We start from the raw sequence: 22,087 nt of genomic DNA, 5'->3' as shown, positions 1-22,087 counted from the left end.
TTAATAAACTGATTTTTAAAATGCTTTTCAAGTCTTCATTTCAAAAAACATTTTCGAATTGCACTTTAATAAACTGCATTTCAAAAAACATTTTCGAATTGCACTTTAATAAACTGCATTTCAAAAATCTTTTTCGAATTGCACTTTAATAAACTGCATTTCAAAAACCTTTTTCGAATTGCACTTTAATAAACTGCATTTCAAAAAACATTTTCGAATTGCACTTTAATAAACTGCATTTCAAAATCCATTTCCCTTTCCTGTTCGCTCAGGGATTAACATGTGGATTAGCAGTTGGATTAGCAGTTGGATTAACAACTTCATTTTAAAAATCCTGCTGCTATTCAAATTAGCCACACCGTGGGATGTAAGGAGCTCTCTGATTGGTTGGTCAGACACAGGCTGTCTGCCTGGATTTTTCTAGCTCATAGTTTCGCCCTGCTAAGAAGCGTGTGTGCTTGTACAAAGGCCGTTCAGCCTCGGGATTTACACTCGGCTCGACACGGATATGTGAAGAATGAAGGGACCCTGCAGCGAAACGGAGAGCTCAACCTCTGACTGAGTGCCTGTTTACGCAGTCTGACCACCTGTTGAAGGTAACGTGCTAACGCTAGCATCACCGCACGTAGCCCCGTTATTTTAAGGACATCTTAGCTAATGAAAGTTTTACGTCGCAGCTGTACGAGCTAGCTACATGTTTTGTAAGCTGCTGTGCTCTTCACAAATAAAGCTGGAAGCAGCTCAGACTGTTAGAACCAGCACTGAGCCACATTACACTTATACAGTGTTAGAGCAATGGCTGTAACCTACAGCCTTTAAACTAGCGATTAAAATGCTGACAGTAAACTCGTCAGTCCAGATGTTACCACATTACTTTGTGATACTTAAGAGTTAAAACAACTGAGACAGGTTGATTAAAATAACAGCTGTCAGTTCTCTCATTCCTTATATCAAGACTGGAGATCACACTACTGATTTCAGTTCATTTAATATGTGAGTGCACAGATTCATTCTCAACTGGACATAAATGATGATCAAAGGTTGTATATATGATGAATTCATCAAATCCCAGCCTCTAACACAGTGCGCTGAATCTTAGCTTTGAATGTCCAGTATATTCTAATCAGTGCAATTTAAGCATTCACTGAACCTACAGTATCTACACCTGTGTGGCAAATGTGTGGTAAAGACACAGATAATGAAGTTTAATTATTAATACAATATACATCATGAGAAACGAAAGCTGAAATTGATTCAGTTCAGTACTTTTCTCTGTATGCTCTGTGATTATAAAGGCCTTAAATTCTGTGATATACACTGTAAATGATTTTCGCAGAGGTCTTAAAGTACTTAAATCACTGCTGATAGTCTGGTTGTTTATATTTTCACGTTTTTGTGTCTGTAGGGCTGTTTGATGACGATTTGGACTCCTCTGGGAGATGAGGACACACCCACATCTGTTCCATACTGCAGCCATGGATGGTGTTACAGCTCTGAGTCAGCTTTAGGCCATCAGACGCACACACTGGAAAACCAGCACCTGGACGGCCTCAGTGATGGACTGTGCATCCTCTACTTTACCTCCTAATCTCTTTCTGTTTAACATACAATTAAAATCACTCCAAAAGAGTGTAAACTTAATGAGGAAGTCTCTAACTTGTACACATTTGTACTTTTGTTTTATGAGCTATTTTTAAGAAGAGTAAAGTTATTCACATAAAGTTTTTATTCTTCTGTATTTATTCTTTTGTATCATGTACCACAGTCATACTGAACTTTACAGACCTGGTGAATTGGGGGAAAAAAAGTCATGTATATATATATATATATATATATATATATATATATATATATATATATATACATGAATGAATCATTCAGCTTCAGCAGTATTTCTATTCATTTTATGAATTCCAGTCTAACACCAATTCACTGTTTGAGTTCAGTTTTGGTCTTAAACTCCAGAGAATACCACCTGGTTCAACAGTCTTTTTATCTGATTATTTGCAAAACGGTTTTCTTCTGAGAGATGCTCCTGAGGCTGAAATTGAGCCCAGAGAAACAACAACAAAGTTTAGTTCCTCTGGATTTTCCATGGAAAATTGTTTTATCACTCACTCAGGTGACTTCTCCAGTGTCACGGGTGAGTGATGAATGTATCTCCCACTGGAAACCATTGTGTCCAGTTAAAGTCCATCGACTTTTTTAAGGAGAGTTGTTAGATGTTGTGCTCATGAGGACAATGAGTTTTAACTTGGAGCACAATACAAAGCTGCCATATTGGATCAACGAACAAAACACTTGATTGAGCAGAATTAAGTCAAAATGTAATATCCTCATATGATGACACATTACACACGACCCAGCATTGTTCTAAGAATGCAAACTTTCTTATTGGAAGTTTCCACAGCTGCCAGAAAGGGACAGATTTCTGGCTGGTCTTAATGAGTGGTCGTTGCTCTCTCGTTTTCTCTGGAATTGCGGCACAGAGGATGTAACACCCATGATAAGCGCTGAGGTGCGTGTCCTTGTCAGGAATCAGCCATCCTCAGCTTCCAGGTTAGGAAAAGTGGAACCAGAAGATATTCAAATACATCTCTTCACAGCTGCTGATGAATTCTACAAAAAACAAAGTTTGTTAAAAACATTTGCAGGTGAATCACCACTGATTTATCAGTGACATCCATTTACTCAAAAATTACTGACAAGTGGATAACTAGAATATATAGTTTATAATTTCAACAATGTACTGTACAAAATGGAACTGTATATGACAAATGTGGTGTGGTGCTTGTGGAATTTTTAACAAGGGCCCTACAAAACTTTACAGTACTCATGCTGCCAAACATCTGATGGCTAGGTGTGCAGTTCCTGCTTTAAATGCATTCACTTTTAAGATTAAGGATTCTAAGTTATAAGAGGCCAGAAATGTTTGAACTAGCTTATGAACCTAAATCACTGAGGCCGTCTCTCCTGCATGAAGTCCAGGCGCTGGTTTTCCAGTGTGTGCATCTGATGGCCTAAAGCTGACTCAGAGCCGCAACACCATCAATGGCTGCAGTATGGAACAGATGTGGGTGTGTCCTCATCTCCCAGAGGAGTCCAAATCGTCATCAAACAGCCTTACAGACACAAAAACGTGAAAATATAAACAACCAGACTATCAGCAGTGATTTAAGTACTTTAAGACCTCTGTGAAAATCATTTACAGTATATATCACAGAATGTAAGGCCTTTATAATCACAGAGCATACAGAGAAAAGTACTAAACTGAATCAATTTCAGCTTTCGTTTCTCATGATGTATATTGTATTAATAATTAAATTTCATTATCTGTATCTTTACCACACATTTGCCAAACAGGTGTAGATACTGTAGGTTCAGTGAATGCTTAAATTGCACTGATTAGAATATACTGGACATTCAAAGCTAAGATTCAGTGAAGAGCACAGCAGCTTACAAAGCACGTAGCTAGCTCGTACAGCTGCGACGTAAAATTTTCATAAGCTAAGATGACCTTAAAATAACGGGGCTACGTGCGGTGATGCTAGCGTTAGCCATGTTAGCACGTTACCTTCAACAGGTGGTCAGACTGCGTAAACAGGCACTCAGTCAGAGGTTGCGCTCTCCGTTTCGCTGCAGGGTCCCTTCATTCTTCACATATCCGTGTCGAGCCGAGTGTAAATCCCGAGGCTGAACGGCCTTTGTACAAGCACACACGCTTCTTAGCAGGGCGAAACTATGAGCTAGAAAAATCCAGGCAGACAGCCTGTGTCTGACCAACCAATCAGAGAGCTCCTTACATCCCACGGTGTGGCTAATTTGAATAGCAGCAGGATTTTTAAAATGAAGTTGTTAATCCAACTGCTAATCCAACTGCTAATCCACATGTTAATCCCTGAGCGAACAGGAAAGGGAAATGGATTTTGAAATGCAGTTTATTAAAGTGCAATTCGAAAAAGGATTTTGAAATGCAGTTTATTAAAGTGCAATTCGAAAAAGGATTTTGAAATGCAGTTTATTAAAGTGCAATTCGAAAAAGGTTTTTGAAATGCAGTTTATTAAAGTGCAATTCGAAAAAGGTTTTTGAAATGCAGTTTATTAAAGTGCAATTCGAAAAAGGTTTTTGAAATGCAGTTTATTAAAGTGCAATTCGAAAATGTTTTTTGAAATGAAGACTTGAAAAGCATTTTAAAAATCAGTTTATTAAAATTAAGCACAGAATTTTTTTATTTCGATGCGCGTGGCTCTTATGGTCCTCCATACATGCAAATCATTAGACCAGATAATATTTTTCCAATCTTCTATTGTCCAGTTTTGGCGAGGCTGTGGAAGTTGTAGTCTCAGTGTGCTGTCAGGAGTTTTAACATTCAAGGGTTTTTTTTATTTAATGAGTATGCATACCAAGCATATGCATAACCTTGATATTTATACCAACAGTTGTGTTAAAAACATTGGTACATTCCCATGTGGGCTAGTAGTCACTGCAGGTGGACCGCAAATGGCATTTAACACCAAATTAATAGAAAGTTTAACTACAAAGTTTAAAATGACCATAAACACGTGATTAAAAATGTATGTTTGAACAAAGCAACATGAATTATATGTTATTCTTTTGCCTGACAGGTTTTCTGTGTAGGTTCTCAGTGATCCAGATCATGGTTAGCCTAAGGACCTTGGAAAGAAAGCAACTGGACCTCTTACTTTCGTGAGAGCGTTTCACCTGTCTTACTTTGGTATACTCTTTGAACTCTCATCCAAAAGACGGCTCATTCAGCTCTGAAACCAAATGGTCAGGAGTTCCAGGTATTTAAACCCTTAAGAGGGTCCAAGCTCCGTAAGAGGGTTGTTGACCCACTATGAATCATGTGCGTCATCACATGAGGCAAAGTATGAAAAAACATGTGGGTTATTACCAACCAGAGGTTTCACATGAAATCGCTCTGAGACCTCGCCTTACTCTATCACGTGACCTATTGAGGTCACCTGACACAAGACGTGAGTTGGGGTTTTAAGCTTCTGGGAAGTCATTTTAAAACTGCATTGTAGGTGGCTAAGAGGTGTCGTAAGCAACCTCCTCTTTTCAGTCATGGTCATTCATGGTGGGTTGTGGTGTGTTCCCCACAAGGGGAGCTAGGATGTTAGCAAGGAGCTTGGAAATGTTGTAGGTGGTTGAGTTTATACTGCTAACTAACTTTATACTTCTAAAAATGTCCTCTTAAGGTACTCTCCACTATTTTGGTTTTAGAACTTCCACAGCATGTCTTTTATCCTGTCTTCCTTCTCTCACCCCAACCGGTCGCGCCAGATGGCCACTCCTCCCTGAGCCTGGTTCTGCTGGAGGTTTCTTCCTGTTAAAAGGGAGTTTTTCCTTCCCACTGTTGCCAAAGTGCTTGCTCATAGGGGGTCATTTGATTGTTGGATTTTTCTCTGTATGTGTTATTGTAGTGTCTACTTTAGAATATAAAGCGCATTGAGGCAACTGTTGTGATTTGGTGCTGTATAAATTGAATTGAATTGAACTGAATTGAATTGAATTGAATTAAACTGAGGCAGCCTCTTGGATGAAAGGTGAAATGTCTCCCCAAAGTCGAAGAAGTCCAGTCACTTTCTTCCCAAGCTATTTAGACAACACATTTTATAACAAATCATTTGCAGGGAAAGAGTGAAAATGAACTGGTAGTTAACAGGTGGCAAAAGGAATGTTGTTAATAGAGAAACAACGTTTAGTAGCAAAATATTATGGAGATAAAAATGCAAAGAATTCAATATTTCATTGTACTTTTTTGTTGCATGTTTGTGAATGGTTGCTCTCAAAACAGTTTGAGAGCAGCCATTAGTTTTACTCCAAAACTTTGCAGGTCCTCACTTGAAATCTGGTTGAGAAAGAATGTAATCTGGATATCTCAGAAAAAATGATATGAATCATAGCAGCCACATGGCAAAAGATCACAGCTTCAAAGTGAAGCATCGCATGACTGTAGTAGTATAATGAAGCAACTCACAGAACAGTGTGTCCTTTTCTTTTGAAGAAATTATTATCACTCAGTTCTTCCAGTTAAACCTTTGTTTACCCAGATGTCCATCTAAAAAAAAAAAGCACCATGTATATAAAGTATCGTTTTTCTTTTCTCTGTTTAAAGGATGATTTTGATGTGATGATGCCAACCCAGCTTTGACAATGTATGAGGTGATGTCCGGTGACACCCTGTCCTGGAAGGTGCCCAGTCCACGACAAAATGAAACGGAGGCTGGCCCTGAGGCACAATTCTCTGGGGATGGTGGACCTGTCAAAATCCTTAAAGTGTGCTTCTGCACCAACAACAACCTGGGCAAGAATTTCAAGCTGGTCAAATGTGACAACTCCTGGCAAATTAGGGTGAGAGTGTAGCCCAGAAAATATGGGAAAGAGAATTTCATTGTCAAAAAAGACAAAAAGGGAAGTGCCAAATCGTGTTTCCACCACTTAATGTTATAATTTTATCGCCATTACATATTTAAACGAGTTTAAACCAGAAATTTCAATAAACTGAAGGATGACCAAAAATCTTTTCAAAAAGTATTTTTTAAACTTCTTTTTTTCACCTTCAGGCTATCATTCGTTCGATTCTGGTCAGCGGGCGTTTAGGGCCAAACGTTCAACACGCAGGATGCTATGGCCTCATGCTAAAGCACCTGAAGTCAGAAGAACTTCACTGGCTCCATCCAGACCTGACTGTCGGAGAGGTGGAGAAGCGCTATGAGAGCAATCATCTGGAAGCTGAGTGGAGGTACTGATGGACTATTAGGATGTTAATCTGTAATTACCATATGTACTTTTTCTAAGCTTTATTGTATTGAGTTTTATTTGTAAGCTGATATCTATATTTTCCTTTCGAGCACAGATATGACCTTCGTATCAGATACATTCCTGTGAATTTTGTGGAAAAATTCAAAGATGACAGATCGACTTTTGTGTATTTTTACCAACAGGTAACTGTATTTGTTATCCTGTCTTAAAAAGCTTCCTGCTTCTATTGTACTTGTTTAACTGATATCCTGTGCATCATTTTAGCAAATCTCGTGTAGAGTGTGTTACTTACTAAATTTGCTGCTGCCTCTGCAAGCCGCTTTGCAACCCAACTCTACTAAAGAAGCCTGTTGTCATTGATGACAGACTGGGTTGGTGCTGCAAAGTCAAGTAAAAATCACTCTAGGTGGAAATAGTTTTCTTTTGATTTAAAGAGTCCTGACTGACTTTGTTTAAAGTTCTATTTAGAATTGTTTTGTTGGTATTCGCATAAAACTCAAATTTTTGACATGTTATTATAGGTGCGTAGTGATTACATGCAGTATCATGCCAATAAAGTCAGTGACGGGATGGCATTGCAGCTTGGTTGTTTGGAGATCAGGTGAGTCACTGCATTCCTTACCTCGCTGTGAGTGTGAGGTGACTGAACTGGGTGTATTTACTGTACACTTTCCAATTGTCTCGCTCTTGCAGGCTCTTTCATAACTTAACCCATGTTGCTGTGCTTTGTATTTAATAGAATGATCAAAAGCTATAGAATAGTTAAATTGCTCACATTTGCCTTTATTTTTATTAATCATTTTGTACCTTTATTCTCACTCTGTTTTCACAGGCGGTTCTACAAAGACATGAATGCAAAAGGTCTTGAAAAGAAATCTAACTTTGAGCTGCTAGAGTAAGTTTTTACTTTCTGCACAGTACAAAGAGTTATCGCTCTAATATTACATTAAAGGCTTTTAAATCCAGTTTAACTGGTGTTGTTTAATTACATTACCCTAAAAGTGACACTTCATCGGTTGTGAGCCCTCAGCTTCAAAAAAATGATTAAAAATGCCTTGAATTGAACTAAAAGACCATTTTTTAAATATTAAATCAGAATCAGATTACCTCATTAATCCCTAGGGAAATTATGTAATACTAAGTAAAAGACAAAGAAAAAAAGTAAGAAAAGTCACAGCATAGAGAAAAATCAGGACGAATTTAAACAGGCTGCATACCGGTTGATGCAAGCTCAATATAAAATTTAAATGACTTGATGATGATTTAAAAAGCCGATACATATTTATATATTATATATTATATATATTTATTTCTTTGAGACACCCTAAATATGTGTAGCTATTTATTGTTCCTTACCAAAAAACTTTAACTGAAATTTTTATTTATATTTATTGGCCATTATTAATGCCAGTACCAATAGTTTGACAAACAGCTAACATCGACAATAGATTGCCTTTTAAGCTCTAGAGTATGTTTTTAATTCTGACTATTCTTCTAAGGTTTTTTCTTTGTTTTACCAATTTAGAAAAGATGTTGGCCTGGACCTTTTCTTTCCACAGCAGCTGATTAACAGCATGAAGGTAAATTTCTCTAAACGTGACTTAGTGTGTCCTACCTAAACAGTCACCCACAAATTATGATACTTCCTTTGCAATTTAATATTGAGTCACTATTGTGCAAAAGTGCAAGTTTTACCATTTTCAAATCTCTGTGGCTGTGATCCAGCCTAGGCCCCTGCGGAAGATGATTCAGCAAACATTTCAGCAATTTGCAACACTCAAGGAGGATGACTGCATGATCAAGTTTTTTGAGACGCTTAAGGATTTCGTCAGCTACGATGAAGAGGCCTTCCCCTGTGAACTAGTGGTGAGCAGGAACATGATGTTCAACTGGAGCAATGAATCATGTCTTATTCATAAATAACAAAATAGACCTCGTTAAGCTTGTCCAGAACTCCAAGATCTGTAGATTTACTGTTTGAGGTATTAATGTTTCAAATGTTTTTATTTGTGAACAGCAAGGCTGGAGTCTGTCGGTGGAGCTGGTCGTCGGTGGGAGAGGAATTCGCCAACGCACACAGAAGGATTCAGCTGTAAGCGTGATTAGGTTTTTGTTAATCTTGCACACAGGTTTAACTTGCCTGCCACCAATCATAATTTAATCATTGCATTCATTCCTTTTGTGTGGCAGGCTGTGTTTTTAGCTGACTTCAAACAAATTAAGAAAGTACAATGCATATCACAGAACGATGGCAAGGCTCTCCTAAATCTTGACATAGAGGGCGCGAAGCAAGTAAGTATATCAAAACTTTAAAAAATATTCCTCCCTATAGTTTGAAATATTAGGGAATGTCACTCAATAGCTTCCTTTGTTAGGTACACCTCGTTGGTATTCGATTGGACTGTCTTTTCTCTTCAGCACTCCGTAGATTCTTTGTGGCACAGATTTGTGAAGGTGCTGGAAACATTGCTCAGAGATTTTGATCCATATTAACAGGATAGCATCACAAAGTTAATACAGATTTGTCAGGCGCACATACATGATGTGAATCTCGCATTTCACCGCTCTAGTGGATTAAGATCTGAGGCCATTTAGTACAGTGAACTCATTGCTATGTTTAAGAAAGCAGTGAGCTTTGTGACATGTTGTGTTTCATCAGAAGATGGGTACACTGTGGTCAGAAAGGCATGGGCATGATTAGCAAAAGTGTTGGGTGTTGAAACTATGTTCAGTTGGTGCTAGGTCAACATGTACCAAGAAAAGTTTCCCCCACACAATTACAGCATCACCAGCAGCATGAACAAGGCAGGATACATTTATGCTTTTATGTGTTTTAGACCCAATTCTGACCCCCACTAACCAAATGTTGCAGCAACATTAAAGATTCATTAAACAAGCAATTTTTCCTATCTTATGTTGTCCAGTTTTGGTGAGCTTGTGTGAATTGTAGCCTCAGTCCCTAGTTCTTAGCTGACTGGTGTGGCACATAGTGTGGTCTCCTGCTGTTGTAGCCCATCTGCTTTAAGGTTCGATGTCTTATGCATTCAACACCTTCTTGTGCCTTTCTATCAACTCGAACTCTGGTGATTTCCTTCTGACCTCTAGCGTCAACCAGGCATTTTCATCCAAAGAACTGCTGCTCATTGGATACTTTCTCTGTTTGGACCACTCTCTGTAAAGTTCAATGTGTGAAATACTCAGACCAGCACGCTGAGCACCAACAACCATGCCACATTCACAGTCACTTAACTCACATTTCTTACCTAGCTCACCTTATTTTAATGTTTGAGCTTTTGCTGGTCTACATGACTAAATGCATTGCTGCCATGTGATTGGCTGATGAGATATTGGTATTTTCTAAACTGGCCATTCAGTCTATGTATTTTTGTGACATGCCATTCTGTCCTCATTGATAGCGTCTGACCGTCAATGTGGCCACGGTTGCTACGGCTGAGAACATGATTGATCTTATTGACGGGTACTGCCGCTTGGAAAACAACACAGATGAAAGTGTTATCCACCGACCAAATAGAGGTGTGTAAGATTCATCTATTGTTTTCTTGACATCACTGGAGTTAAAACTTGCAATAAAGGGCAACATATTTTTTTTAAGAATTGACCATTGTCTTAAAAGCTGTTTGAAATATATTCTTAAAAGTCAATCTGGATTCTCATAACTACTTCCTATCCTAGATGCCAATGCAAGAACCTCCCTACCTGAAATTCCTACTGGGTAAGTGGCTGTTTTACTGACTTATGCAGTCAGTGCTCTAATTTGAACATTTCTGACTTAGGCTTTCCCCCATTTTGTCTTTTCCTTGGAGCAGCAGAGAGACGAGCTCGCTCAGACAGAGTATGGGTGAGCTCAGAATTTTAGCAACCTATGCTGTACAGTTTTAATAGTTAAAAACCAAATTCCTTTTAATAGTGACGTTATTATGAAGACAATAAAAATGAGATCTTTTGCATTTTTAGGTTCAGATATCTACTGTGAGATTGATGAAAGGCCAAAATCAGGTTCGGAAAAGTCTTTATTCAATTCTGTTGCAGGATCGTACCTGTGAAAACTCACTTTTTAATGTTCACAAATGTTACTGTTGCTCTGCAGTTGTGAAATACGGCATCGACCGAAATGACATTGTTCTTGGCCGAATCCTCGGCGAGGGTTTTTTTGGGGAAGTCTACGACGGAGTATACAAAAAAGCTGTAAGTTTAAAGGGTTTAAGCGCGGTGTGTTACAGAGCATCCATAAAATACATGATTGCATTAGAAATAAATGGCAGCACGCAAAGTGAATGTGCGATAACATGTGTTTAATTGGACAGAATGGTGAAAGAGTTAATGTGGCAGTGAAAACTTGCAAAGACTGTTCACCTGACGTGATGGAAAAATTCATGAGTGAAGCAGGTACGCAGAGAAAAAGAGTTCTAAAACAGCTGCTTTATTCACCACAACTGTGCCAGCAGTAACTGACAGAGTTGTCCTGGTAAGTTGTGATGTTTGTGTTTGTCAGTAATCATGAAGAACCTCGACCATCCCCACATCGTCAGACTGATTGGAATCATAGAGGAGAATCCCGTGTGGATTGTCATGGAGCTATATCAGTATGGGGAGGTTAGTCCTCATTTCCTGATTGGTTATACAAAATATGCATTTAATATATGTTCTTTTTTCTTTTTAAACTAGTGTAGCTTCTGGATGCCACAGCAGATGTTGCACATGTGAATTCCTGACTGATTAAACGCATTATTGATTTTCTTGCAGCTGGGACACTACTTGGTTCAAAACAAAGAAAAGCTGACAAATACAACCTTAGTGCTGTTCAGCCTGCAGATCTGCAAAGCTCTCGTCTACCTCGGAGGGGTTAACATGGTACACAGGTACATTTTTTTATCCTTTTTTTTTTACATCTCTTCTTAATTAAAAAATGAATGCTTTTATTCAACAGAAAGGTTACAGTGTTATAAGCTCTTCCTCCTTTGAGCATAAATGATCATGGTCTGACATAAAAGTAGCACCAGCTTAGGCGGGTATTTCAGATATCCTTGTCCCCAGCATCACTTTCCAGTTCCTCCTGGGGAATCCTGAGGAGTTTCCAGTCCAGGAGGGATTATATATCTCGACTGTCGAGAGTCGAGATATATAATCCCTCCTGTGGCTTCTGGGTCAACCCGAGGGTCTGCTTCTAAAATAGAATCCACACTTTCAGCTTAAGAATTACAGCCATTTTTACACACAGTCCTCCATTTCCAGAGGTTCAAGTAGTGACAAGCAGTTTGATGGCCAGATGAGGCATGCTTCTTTGTTAATTCATGGCAAACGAAGCAGACATAATATCTCAAGTTGATTCAAAGAGTTGGATTTGTATTGTTGGGTTTTCTCCCACAAGGCATCCTACTCAGGCGCCTTTTGATTGAAAGTGGGCGCCACGCAGGCAACACAGTTGGTCTGCAACTACTTGCAATCGGTCCACCAGCTTAAAAAATTGAATGCAGACTTTTTTCCTAGTTGCAAGGAGAGGAGCCTACCATCGTATTTTAACTCTAGTGTGACTGAGTGATGAAGTCGTCACATTTTGGAAAAACGTTGTTTTATTTAAGCTTAAAACTTGTATTTAAAAGAGGAAAGTTGTACTGAAACAGCAGAACAACATGTTCCATTGAGTTGTGTCTGCAGACTGTTTGAGTGCACAATTTCAGGTTTTAACATGCATTATTTACATTTCCCCTGAATCTTACCTACATTATCCACCTGTACCCACATAAACATCAACCTTTCCTCCAATCCTGTCCGCTCACAGAGACATAGCAGTTCGGAATATATTAGTCGCCAGTCCGGACTGTGTGAAGCTTGGAGACTTTGGTCTATCGAGGTACATAGAGGATGAAGAATACTACAAAGGTAAAAGAGACACTCATGAACTAACACAAATGTTTCATGCAATAAACATAAAATATCAGCTAGATTTATAAAATACTTTAACTGTAAAGGCTTCTGTTATGTTTTTCCTACATTTTAATCTTGTTCACATTATTGTTTTAAGTCATGTAATAATTTTGATCAGAATTTTAGATTAAAGGATCTATACAGTTAAACCACAGTCTGTTATTTCTCCTTGTCAATAGAAAAATAAAACAATATTTAAAACAAATACACAAATTAATCAACTTATTTGGAAAAATCTTTAAAAACCATGACTTTGACTATCTTGACTATAATACAGTGTGCTAATTTCTTTGCAGCATCTGTGACCCGATTACCAATCAAGTGGATGGCCCCAGAATCCATTAATTTCAGGCGATTTACCTCAGCTAGTGATGTGTGGATGTTCGGTGAGCTTGTTACGCATTTACCTACAACAGCACGGTGACATTTTGAGCGTTTGGTGCACAAGAGACTAAGAAACACTCGCACATAGAAAAAGGTCAGGTTACTGGTTAATAATCAACCGAAACAAGGGCTACACAGTTTTATGACGAGGCAGGGATTATTTAAGCTGATATGGCTCTACATTACAGATAGCGTGCACACACACATAACAGTGGACTCTGTTATTCTTCTTTTCTTTGTTTTGCTTTTTTAGCTCAAACACTGATGGTTTACATGGGGGAATTTTAAGCCACAGAAGGCTCAGAATCCCAACCTAACAGCCTTTCATGTGTATTTACTCCTAGTGCTTTTACAAAAGTACTGAAACAGTGGCATCCTCTGACCTTTGAGGCCTAAGAGAGTGAGGAATTACCTTTATGATGCCTGACTATTTGATATCCTCCCCTAATGTAAATCAGCTTTTCTAAAACATAAACAAACACAAGGCCTGGGACCCTGAATTAGCCTAACAAAGACTCCAATCTGGCTCACTGGACGACTTTGGAAAATGTGAAGCAGGGCATAAATTTTAGCCTTTTCCTTCCTACTGATAAAGACCATGGCCATTCACACTAAACCAATGCAAATAAGTAATAGAATTCCTGTTTTTTCATTATATGCTATAAAATTTATGATTTTTACAGCTCGTCCCCGTAAAAAAAAAAGATATATGCTGTTAATTGATTTAAAAAAAGTTACGTTTTCCAATTCCAGGTCAGTCTGTGCAGTTTTCTGTAATTTTCACATTTATTTCTTACAATTTAAGCCCAAAGCAGCCATATAATGACTAAAAACTGATAGGTACTGTTGAAATTGCACTTCTTTTTCATGATTAAATATATTAGAGATTAAATGTGTAGTTAAATATCTTTACACTGACAGAAAAGGGAGTTTCTCTCATCCGGCCCACTTAAGATCAAACTGGGCTGTATGTAGCCAACAATGTAAAAGGAATTTGTTCTGCACTGTATGTTTTTATGCACTGAATTCAACCATACTTATGATTTCCATTATGAATTTTTAAGCATGAACTAAACACTATTATTGACCCAGATCTGTAATATTTTCTCACAAAATACATCTTATTTAGTTCATGTATTTCTTTTTGCAACAGTGACTGATACAACTGTGGACATAAAGTGGACTGAAGGCTGATATAGCTAAAATAAAGCTATAGGATATGCATTAAAAACATGAGATATATTACCATACCATACCATAATTTATTTATATATCACTTTATTATAGCACTGTATTAGGTAGATTCTGACCCAACAGCTGCTTCCTGTCGGAGAGTCATGGATTGCTTTTAAGTACAAGAATGAAATATTCTATTTTACACAGCTTATTGTAAAATAAAGCAAAATAAAGCTTTTTGAGCTTCATCTGGTGGAAAAATAACTTTTTTGAAAACTGCAATTAATGAAAATAATCAAAAACATGAATAATGAATAGTTATAATTATTACTAGCTCCATTACCAAGCACCACAATGACTGCTTCAGGTGGCATTTGTGTGTCTTTGTTTGCTATTCTTAATGTGTTGAATTTCATCCTTATTGCCTGATATTTTCTATTTTTAGTCTATTACACAATCTGAAAATGAATAATGAACTGGAGGGTGAACATTCCCAAGCTTGTTTTTGTTTCTGTGTTGTTTTCTAGCTGTGTGTATGTGGGAGATAATGAGTGGTGGACAGCAGCCGTTTTACTGGCTTGAGAACAGAGATGTGATCAACCAGCTGGAGCAAGGCATCAGACTGCCCAAACCAGATAACTGCCCTCCTGCCCTCTACTCACTCATGACCCGCTGCTGGTCCTACGACCCCAGTGAAAGACCCAGTTTCACTGAGTTGGTTATGAAGATCAGGTAATTCTTTATGCATTATTAAAAGAAGTTATTATGAAAAATACAAATGGATTGAGATCCTTTAATTAAGGCTTGGTCAGTGGGCCCAATCTTTTTCAGTTGAAGTTTGTGATTATCTGCATAAGCAGATATTGGTCTCATAGTGCTATTTTAAAAAAAGGTTTATTTTACTCATTTCTAGTTTCATATTTCTATTCTTGACTCCACTAGAGAAGTTTTTTTTTTAATTTTATCTTCTTGTAGCCTGTCACTTTAGCCATTGACTGAAACAATGATTGGCTTCTGATTGGCTACAAGTTTGTAGTAGTCTGAATCTTGAGCAATTGGCTCATAGGGATTACATGATGATTACATCATGATTAATATGAGAATATATCCTGTCTATATACATGTGACGGAAAATAAGGAAAACCATCAACCCTTTACTGTGTAGTTAGGTTCATAATCTGTTAGACAAAGACGCCATCATACTTCTGAATTTTCAACAACAGTAAAACTGTTAAAATCCAAAGTTGTTAGATTTTAAATCAGACATAATTATCTTCATGGATAAAAAAACAACTTTACATCATCTAACCAAGTCAAGAACAATGTTAGGGACATGGGTGTATCACTGTCCCAGTCAGGAGACGTAGACCTCAATGGAAATAGACAAGGTGCAAACCACTGGTTACACACATCTGTTTCCATGATTAGAACCACATCATAATCCAAAGCCTCACAACAGCTGTCAAACATGGTGGAGACAATGTTCTGGCCTGGGCATCTATGGTGGCCAGTGGAGCTCAGTCACTAGTGTTTATTAATGATATAAACTTCAGGCACTGACTGCAAAGGATTTTTACACAGCCCTTAAAAACATTATCTTTAACTTAGATAAAACAGTCCGATTATTTTTGAGTCTCTGAAAATAGAGGACACCGGATAAAATTGGCTGTAATTCTCAAAAGGGTCATGTAAAATCTGTGTAAAACTCTTTGAGTTAAAAGCTGAAAGTCTAGACTTAAATGCCAGCTTGATGGTTTGATTTAAAACAATAACTGGGGTGGTGCATAAAAGGAAAATGACAAAAAATGTATCTTTGTCTAGCAAATTATGGACTTAGTTCTAATAATTCACTGGCTTTTCAGACCTGGCATAACACAAACAAAGTTACTACATTAGTTAGTGACTAACTGAAACTACATGTTAAGTTTTTGTGAATGCATTACAAAGGCATGATGTAAAATGTGTCTCAAATTTAACAGTGATGTCCACAAGATGGAGAAGGAGCAGGAAGCGGAGAGAGAGAGAGACAGAGTGCGTTCCACCAAATTTTTCGAGTCCAAGTTCAACATTGACCCCCCGCCTAAGGTATAAATTATTTTTAAGTTTACCTACTGCTCAGTCTTAAAATTTGGATGTAACAAATTACATTTTTATAATCTTTTACATTTCCTGAAGCCTTCAAGAATGAAACCAGCCCGGTTTGGGAACACACTCAGTATTGGTCTGCACATTCAGGTACTTTTAAGCAACCTCTAGACACATCCTTTGAGGTAGCTTTAATTTTTTTCCATATATAAGTGTGTGTCTGTTTGTATCTGTGCAGCTCAATGAGGCTCTGTGTGCCAGCTCACCTGACCTAGCAAGCCCATGTGACTATCAGTCTCCTGTCGATTCCAGCAACACTCTCGCACTGCCTGTCAAGTCGCCCCGGCGCCGCAGCATGGGGGTAAGAGACACTAAGCACTTCCTTTAAAGGTTTAGCTGCACAACCTACTAAAGCACTGTATTGTACTGTGTCGAACGAGGATACTCATGCGATTCTTTGTTTTAGTAACGTTGTAATTACACTTCTCCATCGTTGTACTTGTAGGAGAACGAGTTTTTCAGAGTGGAACGGAACACCGGGGAAGACGCCCAGCTCCTGTGGCAGAGGGAGAAACACCAGATACATGAAACGCTCCGCAAGCAGAAAGAGCAGATGATGGAGGATAAAAAGTGGCTGAAAAAGGAGGAGAGACTGCTGGTGGGGAACAGAGCATCCTTTACTTTTGTCAAACCCCTCTCTGTGTCTCTGTCCTCCTCTGGTTCCGAATGCAGTGTAGCTGTGAAGGCTACATGGAACGAGGCACCATTAAATAATATCAACCTACTTGTTCACCCAAAAAGCCCCACTAGTCTTAAATTGAATGTGCCCCTGATAACAGTTCCAAAGAGAGGGTCTATATCTCTGTTGTATAAAATGAACCTGCCTGTTTCTTTGCAGGACCCCATGGGACTAGAAGATACTGCCAATCCAGAGGTAGGTGTGCTCCTGTACAGAGTGTAATTTTAATTACAGGCAGTTTAGTGAATCAATTTAGTTACAATGGAGACATACATTTTTTTCAGATACCTAAAATACAAACAAAGTAAATGTTTGGTTTTTTGTTTTTTTTTACATTATTGTCAGTCCAGTTGTGACTGTTTGTGATCACTGAAAAATGAGCTTCGTCATAGGTCACATTTCCTGCAGGGATCAGTATAGACCACTATTAGTCAACTTAGTTTAAATCTTTTATTAGATATTTTATTAAATAGAAACTTATGCACATGAAGTCTATCTATCATGATGAAATTATTATAATTGCCATTGTCTGATGTACGGTGGCCCTAAAAGGCCAAACGGACCGCAAGAAAACACCAGCAATAAGAAAAACGCTGCAAAAGCAGACAAAACACAACGGAAATAAGGAAAAACGAAAACAGAAATAGAAATAGAAAAAATGAAAAAACAGATTTCCAAAAGCACAAGGGAAGTATTTCTAGGGAGACAATAACCCGACGGACCAGTTGCAGAAACCAAAATATGCTAGGTAAGTGTGTTTTAATCTCATGATTCATATAATACTGACGATGGATTTTTAGGCTAACACACTTACCGTTCATTTTTTCTTTGCGATAGATCCTCCACTTCTTTTAAGTGTCTCCCAGCGCAATTCTTAGCGTATTTTGGTTCCTGCAACTGGTCCATCGGATTATTGTCTCCCCAGAAACACTTCCCTTGTGCTTTTGGAAATCTGTTTTTGCCTATTTCTGTTTTTGTTTTTCCTATTTCCGTTTTTCCTATTTCCGTTGTGTTTTGTGTGCTTTTGCAGCGTTTTTCTTATTGCTGGTGTTTTCTTAAGTTGCAGTCCGTTTGGCCTCACAGGGCCACCGTACTGATGGCACAACTAAAGCTTTACTACATATTTGTATCACCAAAACTACTATAAATGTCCAGAGCTGCATAAAAAAAACACATGATATACGTTATTACATTTTTAATTATTATATATTTAATATTACTAAAATATTTATATATAAAGTGTTATTATAACCCTAGAAAATAATGTATGTTTGTGTCATCTGACTGTCAGTTTCTTTGATGAGGCATCCACATGATATATGCTGCAAAGCCTTTCCCCTTTTTCTTAATTTGAAATATACATTTATGACAGGAAGTGTGTTATTTAAGAGTATTGCTACCTTAATTAAGCATTTAAAGTTTAAAAAAGTATTAAAGGGCTAATTTGTCAAGTCTAGATGATGTGCAGTGTTTAACAAATTAATTAGATGACCTGTCATAAAGAAAAAATGCAAATATTTTAGAAATATGTCAAAAACTTGTTTAAAACTGAAAGTGAGATTTTATGTGTAAGTTTGAGGCAGCATACTGGACTTCCCTGAGGAGTCAGAAATTAATCAGACATAACATTCAACCACTAAAATGAATTTTGCTGTTCATGAATAACTGACATCTTAATCAAAGAATAATAATGTCCTTTTAGAAACGAGCACCTCCCTGCTTTTTATGAAACAGTACATTTAAAAATGAATGGATAACAAGAATCATTTAATTTTAGCATTAAAAATATCAGTTTGATTAAACACCTTGTTCACACTGGTGTAATAATCAATACAGAAACACAAAAAATGATTTTGGTAATTACCAATACTGTTAATTTAGGGCAGCAGGGGCATAAACATAATACTGGGTTTTTTAAGTGCTGTTCTCTGCTTAAACTGACCAGCTGATTGGTCTCATATAACTATCAGCAGCATCAATTATTATGATTACTTTTGTGCGTTGTTGTCAATACATAATGCGAGCTGTTGATTAGAAAGTGTAGAATTGTAAAAATTCCTCATCTCGTCCTCATGAGTTCCTTCTTTTGTTCTTTTAGCCGGCTGACATCGAGATTGGTAAGCACTCAAAGCAATTCACAGATTCACATCTAAAATGATCTAAAGATGTTCCTTCACTCCTTTTGTATTTTATCTGCTATTTCTCCTCATCTGTCATATTTTTCATATTTCTGCCATACAGCAGTGCCTGAGAAGCCGCCACGACTCACAGCAAAGGTAAGCAGATTTAGTTTTCTTAAAATTATTTTTAGGCCACAGAAAAAGATCATTTAATTTAATAGCTTTGATTTTTGAATGAAAAATTATTCATAATTTGTCCTTTTTTTTTTTAAAAAAAAGGGCATCGATGCCACTGTTTTATTTAAGTAAGTGTCTTGTGATGTTATATAGTATTTCAGTTCTTAAAACCTATTTACTCCTTTTTCAGCCTGCGCCCACAGCTGAGCTTGACCGCACAGATGACAAAGTATATCACTGCGTCATGGACTTGGTCAAAGTAGTCGTCCAGCTCAAGAATGACATCGCTGGGCTGCAGCCAGAACAATACATTACCCATATCAAGGTACACTGAGACAAATGATCTGCTTTCCACTTCAGTGTTACAGTTTGTTGCTGCTTTAATGCCAAATTTTGAAATGCAAAGACAAAGCTCCTGAGTCATTTCTGTATTGATTTCTGCCCACAGTCTGTTGGGATGACATTAAGAGATTTAATTAGCAGTGTGGATGAAATACTGCCCACCTTACACGAGTCTGTGAGAACTGAGGTACAGTATGACAGCATTATTTTATTATTTCATTTCCTTTCTGTGCATTTTTATCCCTTTAAACACAAACAAAGCAAAAACTATACAACTATTTTATCCCTTTAAATCCCGAACCATGAAAAAATTGCCAGAACATTCCATTTTCTTTTTAAAAATAGTGTTCGGTGAACCTCCTGACATAATAAAGAACATTAAATATGATTTTGAATATATACGTTTTAATTTATATAATATTTGCTACAAAACATTTTTTTCAGTTTATTTCTTGAAACTTTTTAGTTTAAAAAAATCGCACTGATGTAGAAGTCACAAAAACTCATCAAATATGATACACTTGCCTTTAAAGTTTACATTTTTGGTGGGGGACACCCAGAATCCATATTTTTGCATCATAAAAGTGCTGTTAATGACGCAACGCCAGATTTCCTCAGCCGAAGAGCTGGCAAAACGTAAAACTCAGTCATCAAAGCGCCAATGTAAACGACTGATCCATTAGTCTTCTGTAATACCGCAGATCGAAGGCACCCAGAAGCTGCTGAACCACGACATGGGGGAGCTGATCAGCAAAATGCGGCTGGCTCAGCAGAATGCCATAACCTCTCTGAAGGAGGAGTGTAAGAAACAGATGCTGGCTGCCGCACACACTCTGGCTATGGACAGCAAGAACATGTTGGACGCTGTGGATCAAGCAAGAGTCAGGGCCAATTTAGCAAAGCCTGCTGATCCCTGAAAGACATTAGATTTTTTTTTTTTTTCAGTTTCACATCAAACTAAATAGGGACTTCTTTTTTTCTTAACATGTGAAAGTCAAAAATAACATTTGTGCATTGTAAAGCATGCATTTTTAGTTGGATCACATCGATCAATCAGTGAAATGAATCCTGCAGCATCACCGGTACTTTGGATAGCCACTGTCACATTAATGAGAGTTTAGTTTAAATGTGATGCTGCATATGGATGCATGTGTATTTTTAGGTAATGCAATAATACAGAAATGTGTCATTTTCCTTTTGTGGTCCCCTTGCATCATGTTTAGGATGTCAGTTATGCTAAATTTTAAATGATAACTGTACCTGTGTGTGATTGGTGAAGTGTTGACTCAGATATTTGCTTTGAAAATTGTATTTGTAAATATAAAATGTGTTGCATGGGAAATGTTTCATGCAAAAAAGAAAACACGTGCGAACAGTTTACTTTTGTCAGTAGTGAAATGTAAATATAGCATCAATGGCGTTTTGTTGTCGTCTTTGGTTGGCTGTATCGCACAAAGTCATGGGAATTAAAATCCACTGACCAGTGAAGGAAGCTCCCAAACAATCATATCCACGACAGATTAACCTGATTTCACTTAAATCCAACCAAGATTGTAGGATAAGTAGTGAATTTTGTGAACACTGAAAACTGCCTTTAAAATGACAAACACGACATGGATCTTAAGCACAGTTTGGCTGAAGAGTCATTAGGTGATCAAATTACAACAAATTCTGAGCCATACTCTAGAAGGATGAGTGATTCTAGTGAACTGTAGAGGGAGGGGTGGATGTGTGCCTTGCCATGGCATGGCATGAGCTCACTGGTCGTCTGGCTGGATGAGATAAAAATGACCATATAAAAAGGTTAGTTGGCCATTTAAGTGGCATGACTCACAGTAAAACAATGAACTAAAGAGCACAGTATTATCCTCGCAAAGACCCAGCAATTCATTGTTGTCCTCTGTTAGGGACATGAGTCTGAGACCTCTGCATCTACCACAATTTATGCAATGTATCTGAGTCATACTGTAGTGTCAAGAGGACATACTGGGATTTCTATTGATGGCACATATGTCGGGGTTGGGTTAACAGAGCGTATGGACTTTCTTTTCAAAATGATGAGCATTGCAGCTCCAGATTTATTTATATAAGGGAGATTAAATGATACGATTTATAGACACATATAATTCTTTGATTTAGTTGGATTTCATAATTTTAACACTTTCAAAACAAAACTTTCATTCCTAGTCCTTTGTAGTGGACAGCAGGACTTACCAACTCCCATTTGTAAGTGAGACGAAGAGAATTTTACCCAGAATTGTAGACAGGGTCTCAGATGCATAGCTGTCTGGGGATGAAGTGGAGGAGGGCCAGGTATTAAAGCAGAAA

At 37.7% G+C, this 22,087-nt stretch overlaps 1 protein-coding gene across 1 annotated transcript; it reads left to right on the top strand.

The window, feature by feature from the left end:
- Nucleotides 1-6,181: 6,181 nt before the first annotated feature.
- On the top strand, nucleotides 6,182-20,845 carry ptk2bb (protein tyrosine kinase 2 beta, b). The gene is made up of 30 exons (XM_063495611.1): nucleotides 6,182-6,379; nucleotides 6,592-6,770; nucleotides 6,885-6,972; nucleotides 7,312-7,391; nucleotides 7,623-7,685; nucleotides 8,316-8,370; nucleotides 8,516-8,656; nucleotides 8,808-8,882; nucleotides 8,981-9,082; nucleotides 10,207-10,324; nucleotides 10,484-10,523; nucleotides 10,618-10,649; nucleotides 10,766-10,807; nucleotides 10,899-10,996; nucleotides 11,116-11,197; nucleotides 11,304-11,404; nucleotides 11,555-11,670; nucleotides 12,591-12,691; nucleotides 13,033-13,122; nucleotides 14,824-15,028; nucleotides 16,276-16,381; nucleotides 16,472-16,531; nucleotides 16,620-16,742; nucleotides 16,887-17,039; nucleotides 17,280-17,315; nucleotides 19,219-19,237; nucleotides 19,362-19,396; nucleotides 19,608-19,742; nucleotides 19,866-19,946; nucleotides 20,461-20,845. Exons 1-30 carry the CDS (start codon nucleotides 6,182-6,184, stop codon nucleotides 20,674-20,676), a joined length of 2,970 nt encoding a protein of 989 aa, XP_063351681.1. The 3' UTR covers nucleotides 20,677-20,845.
- Nucleotides 20,846-22,087: the final 1,242 nt, after the last annotated feature.

Source organism: Pelmatolapia mariae, linkage group LG15 (assembly GCF_036321145.2).
Source record: "Pelmatolapia mariae isolate MD_Pm_ZW linkage group LG15, Pm_UMD_F_2, whole genome shotgun sequence".
Lineage (NCBI taxonomy): Eukaryota > Metazoa > Chordata > Actinopteri > Cichliformes > Cichlidae > Pelmatolapia > Pelmatolapia mariae.
Note: the sequence above shows the minus strand (reverse complement) of the source record. Positions and strands in the feature narration are given on the sequence as shown.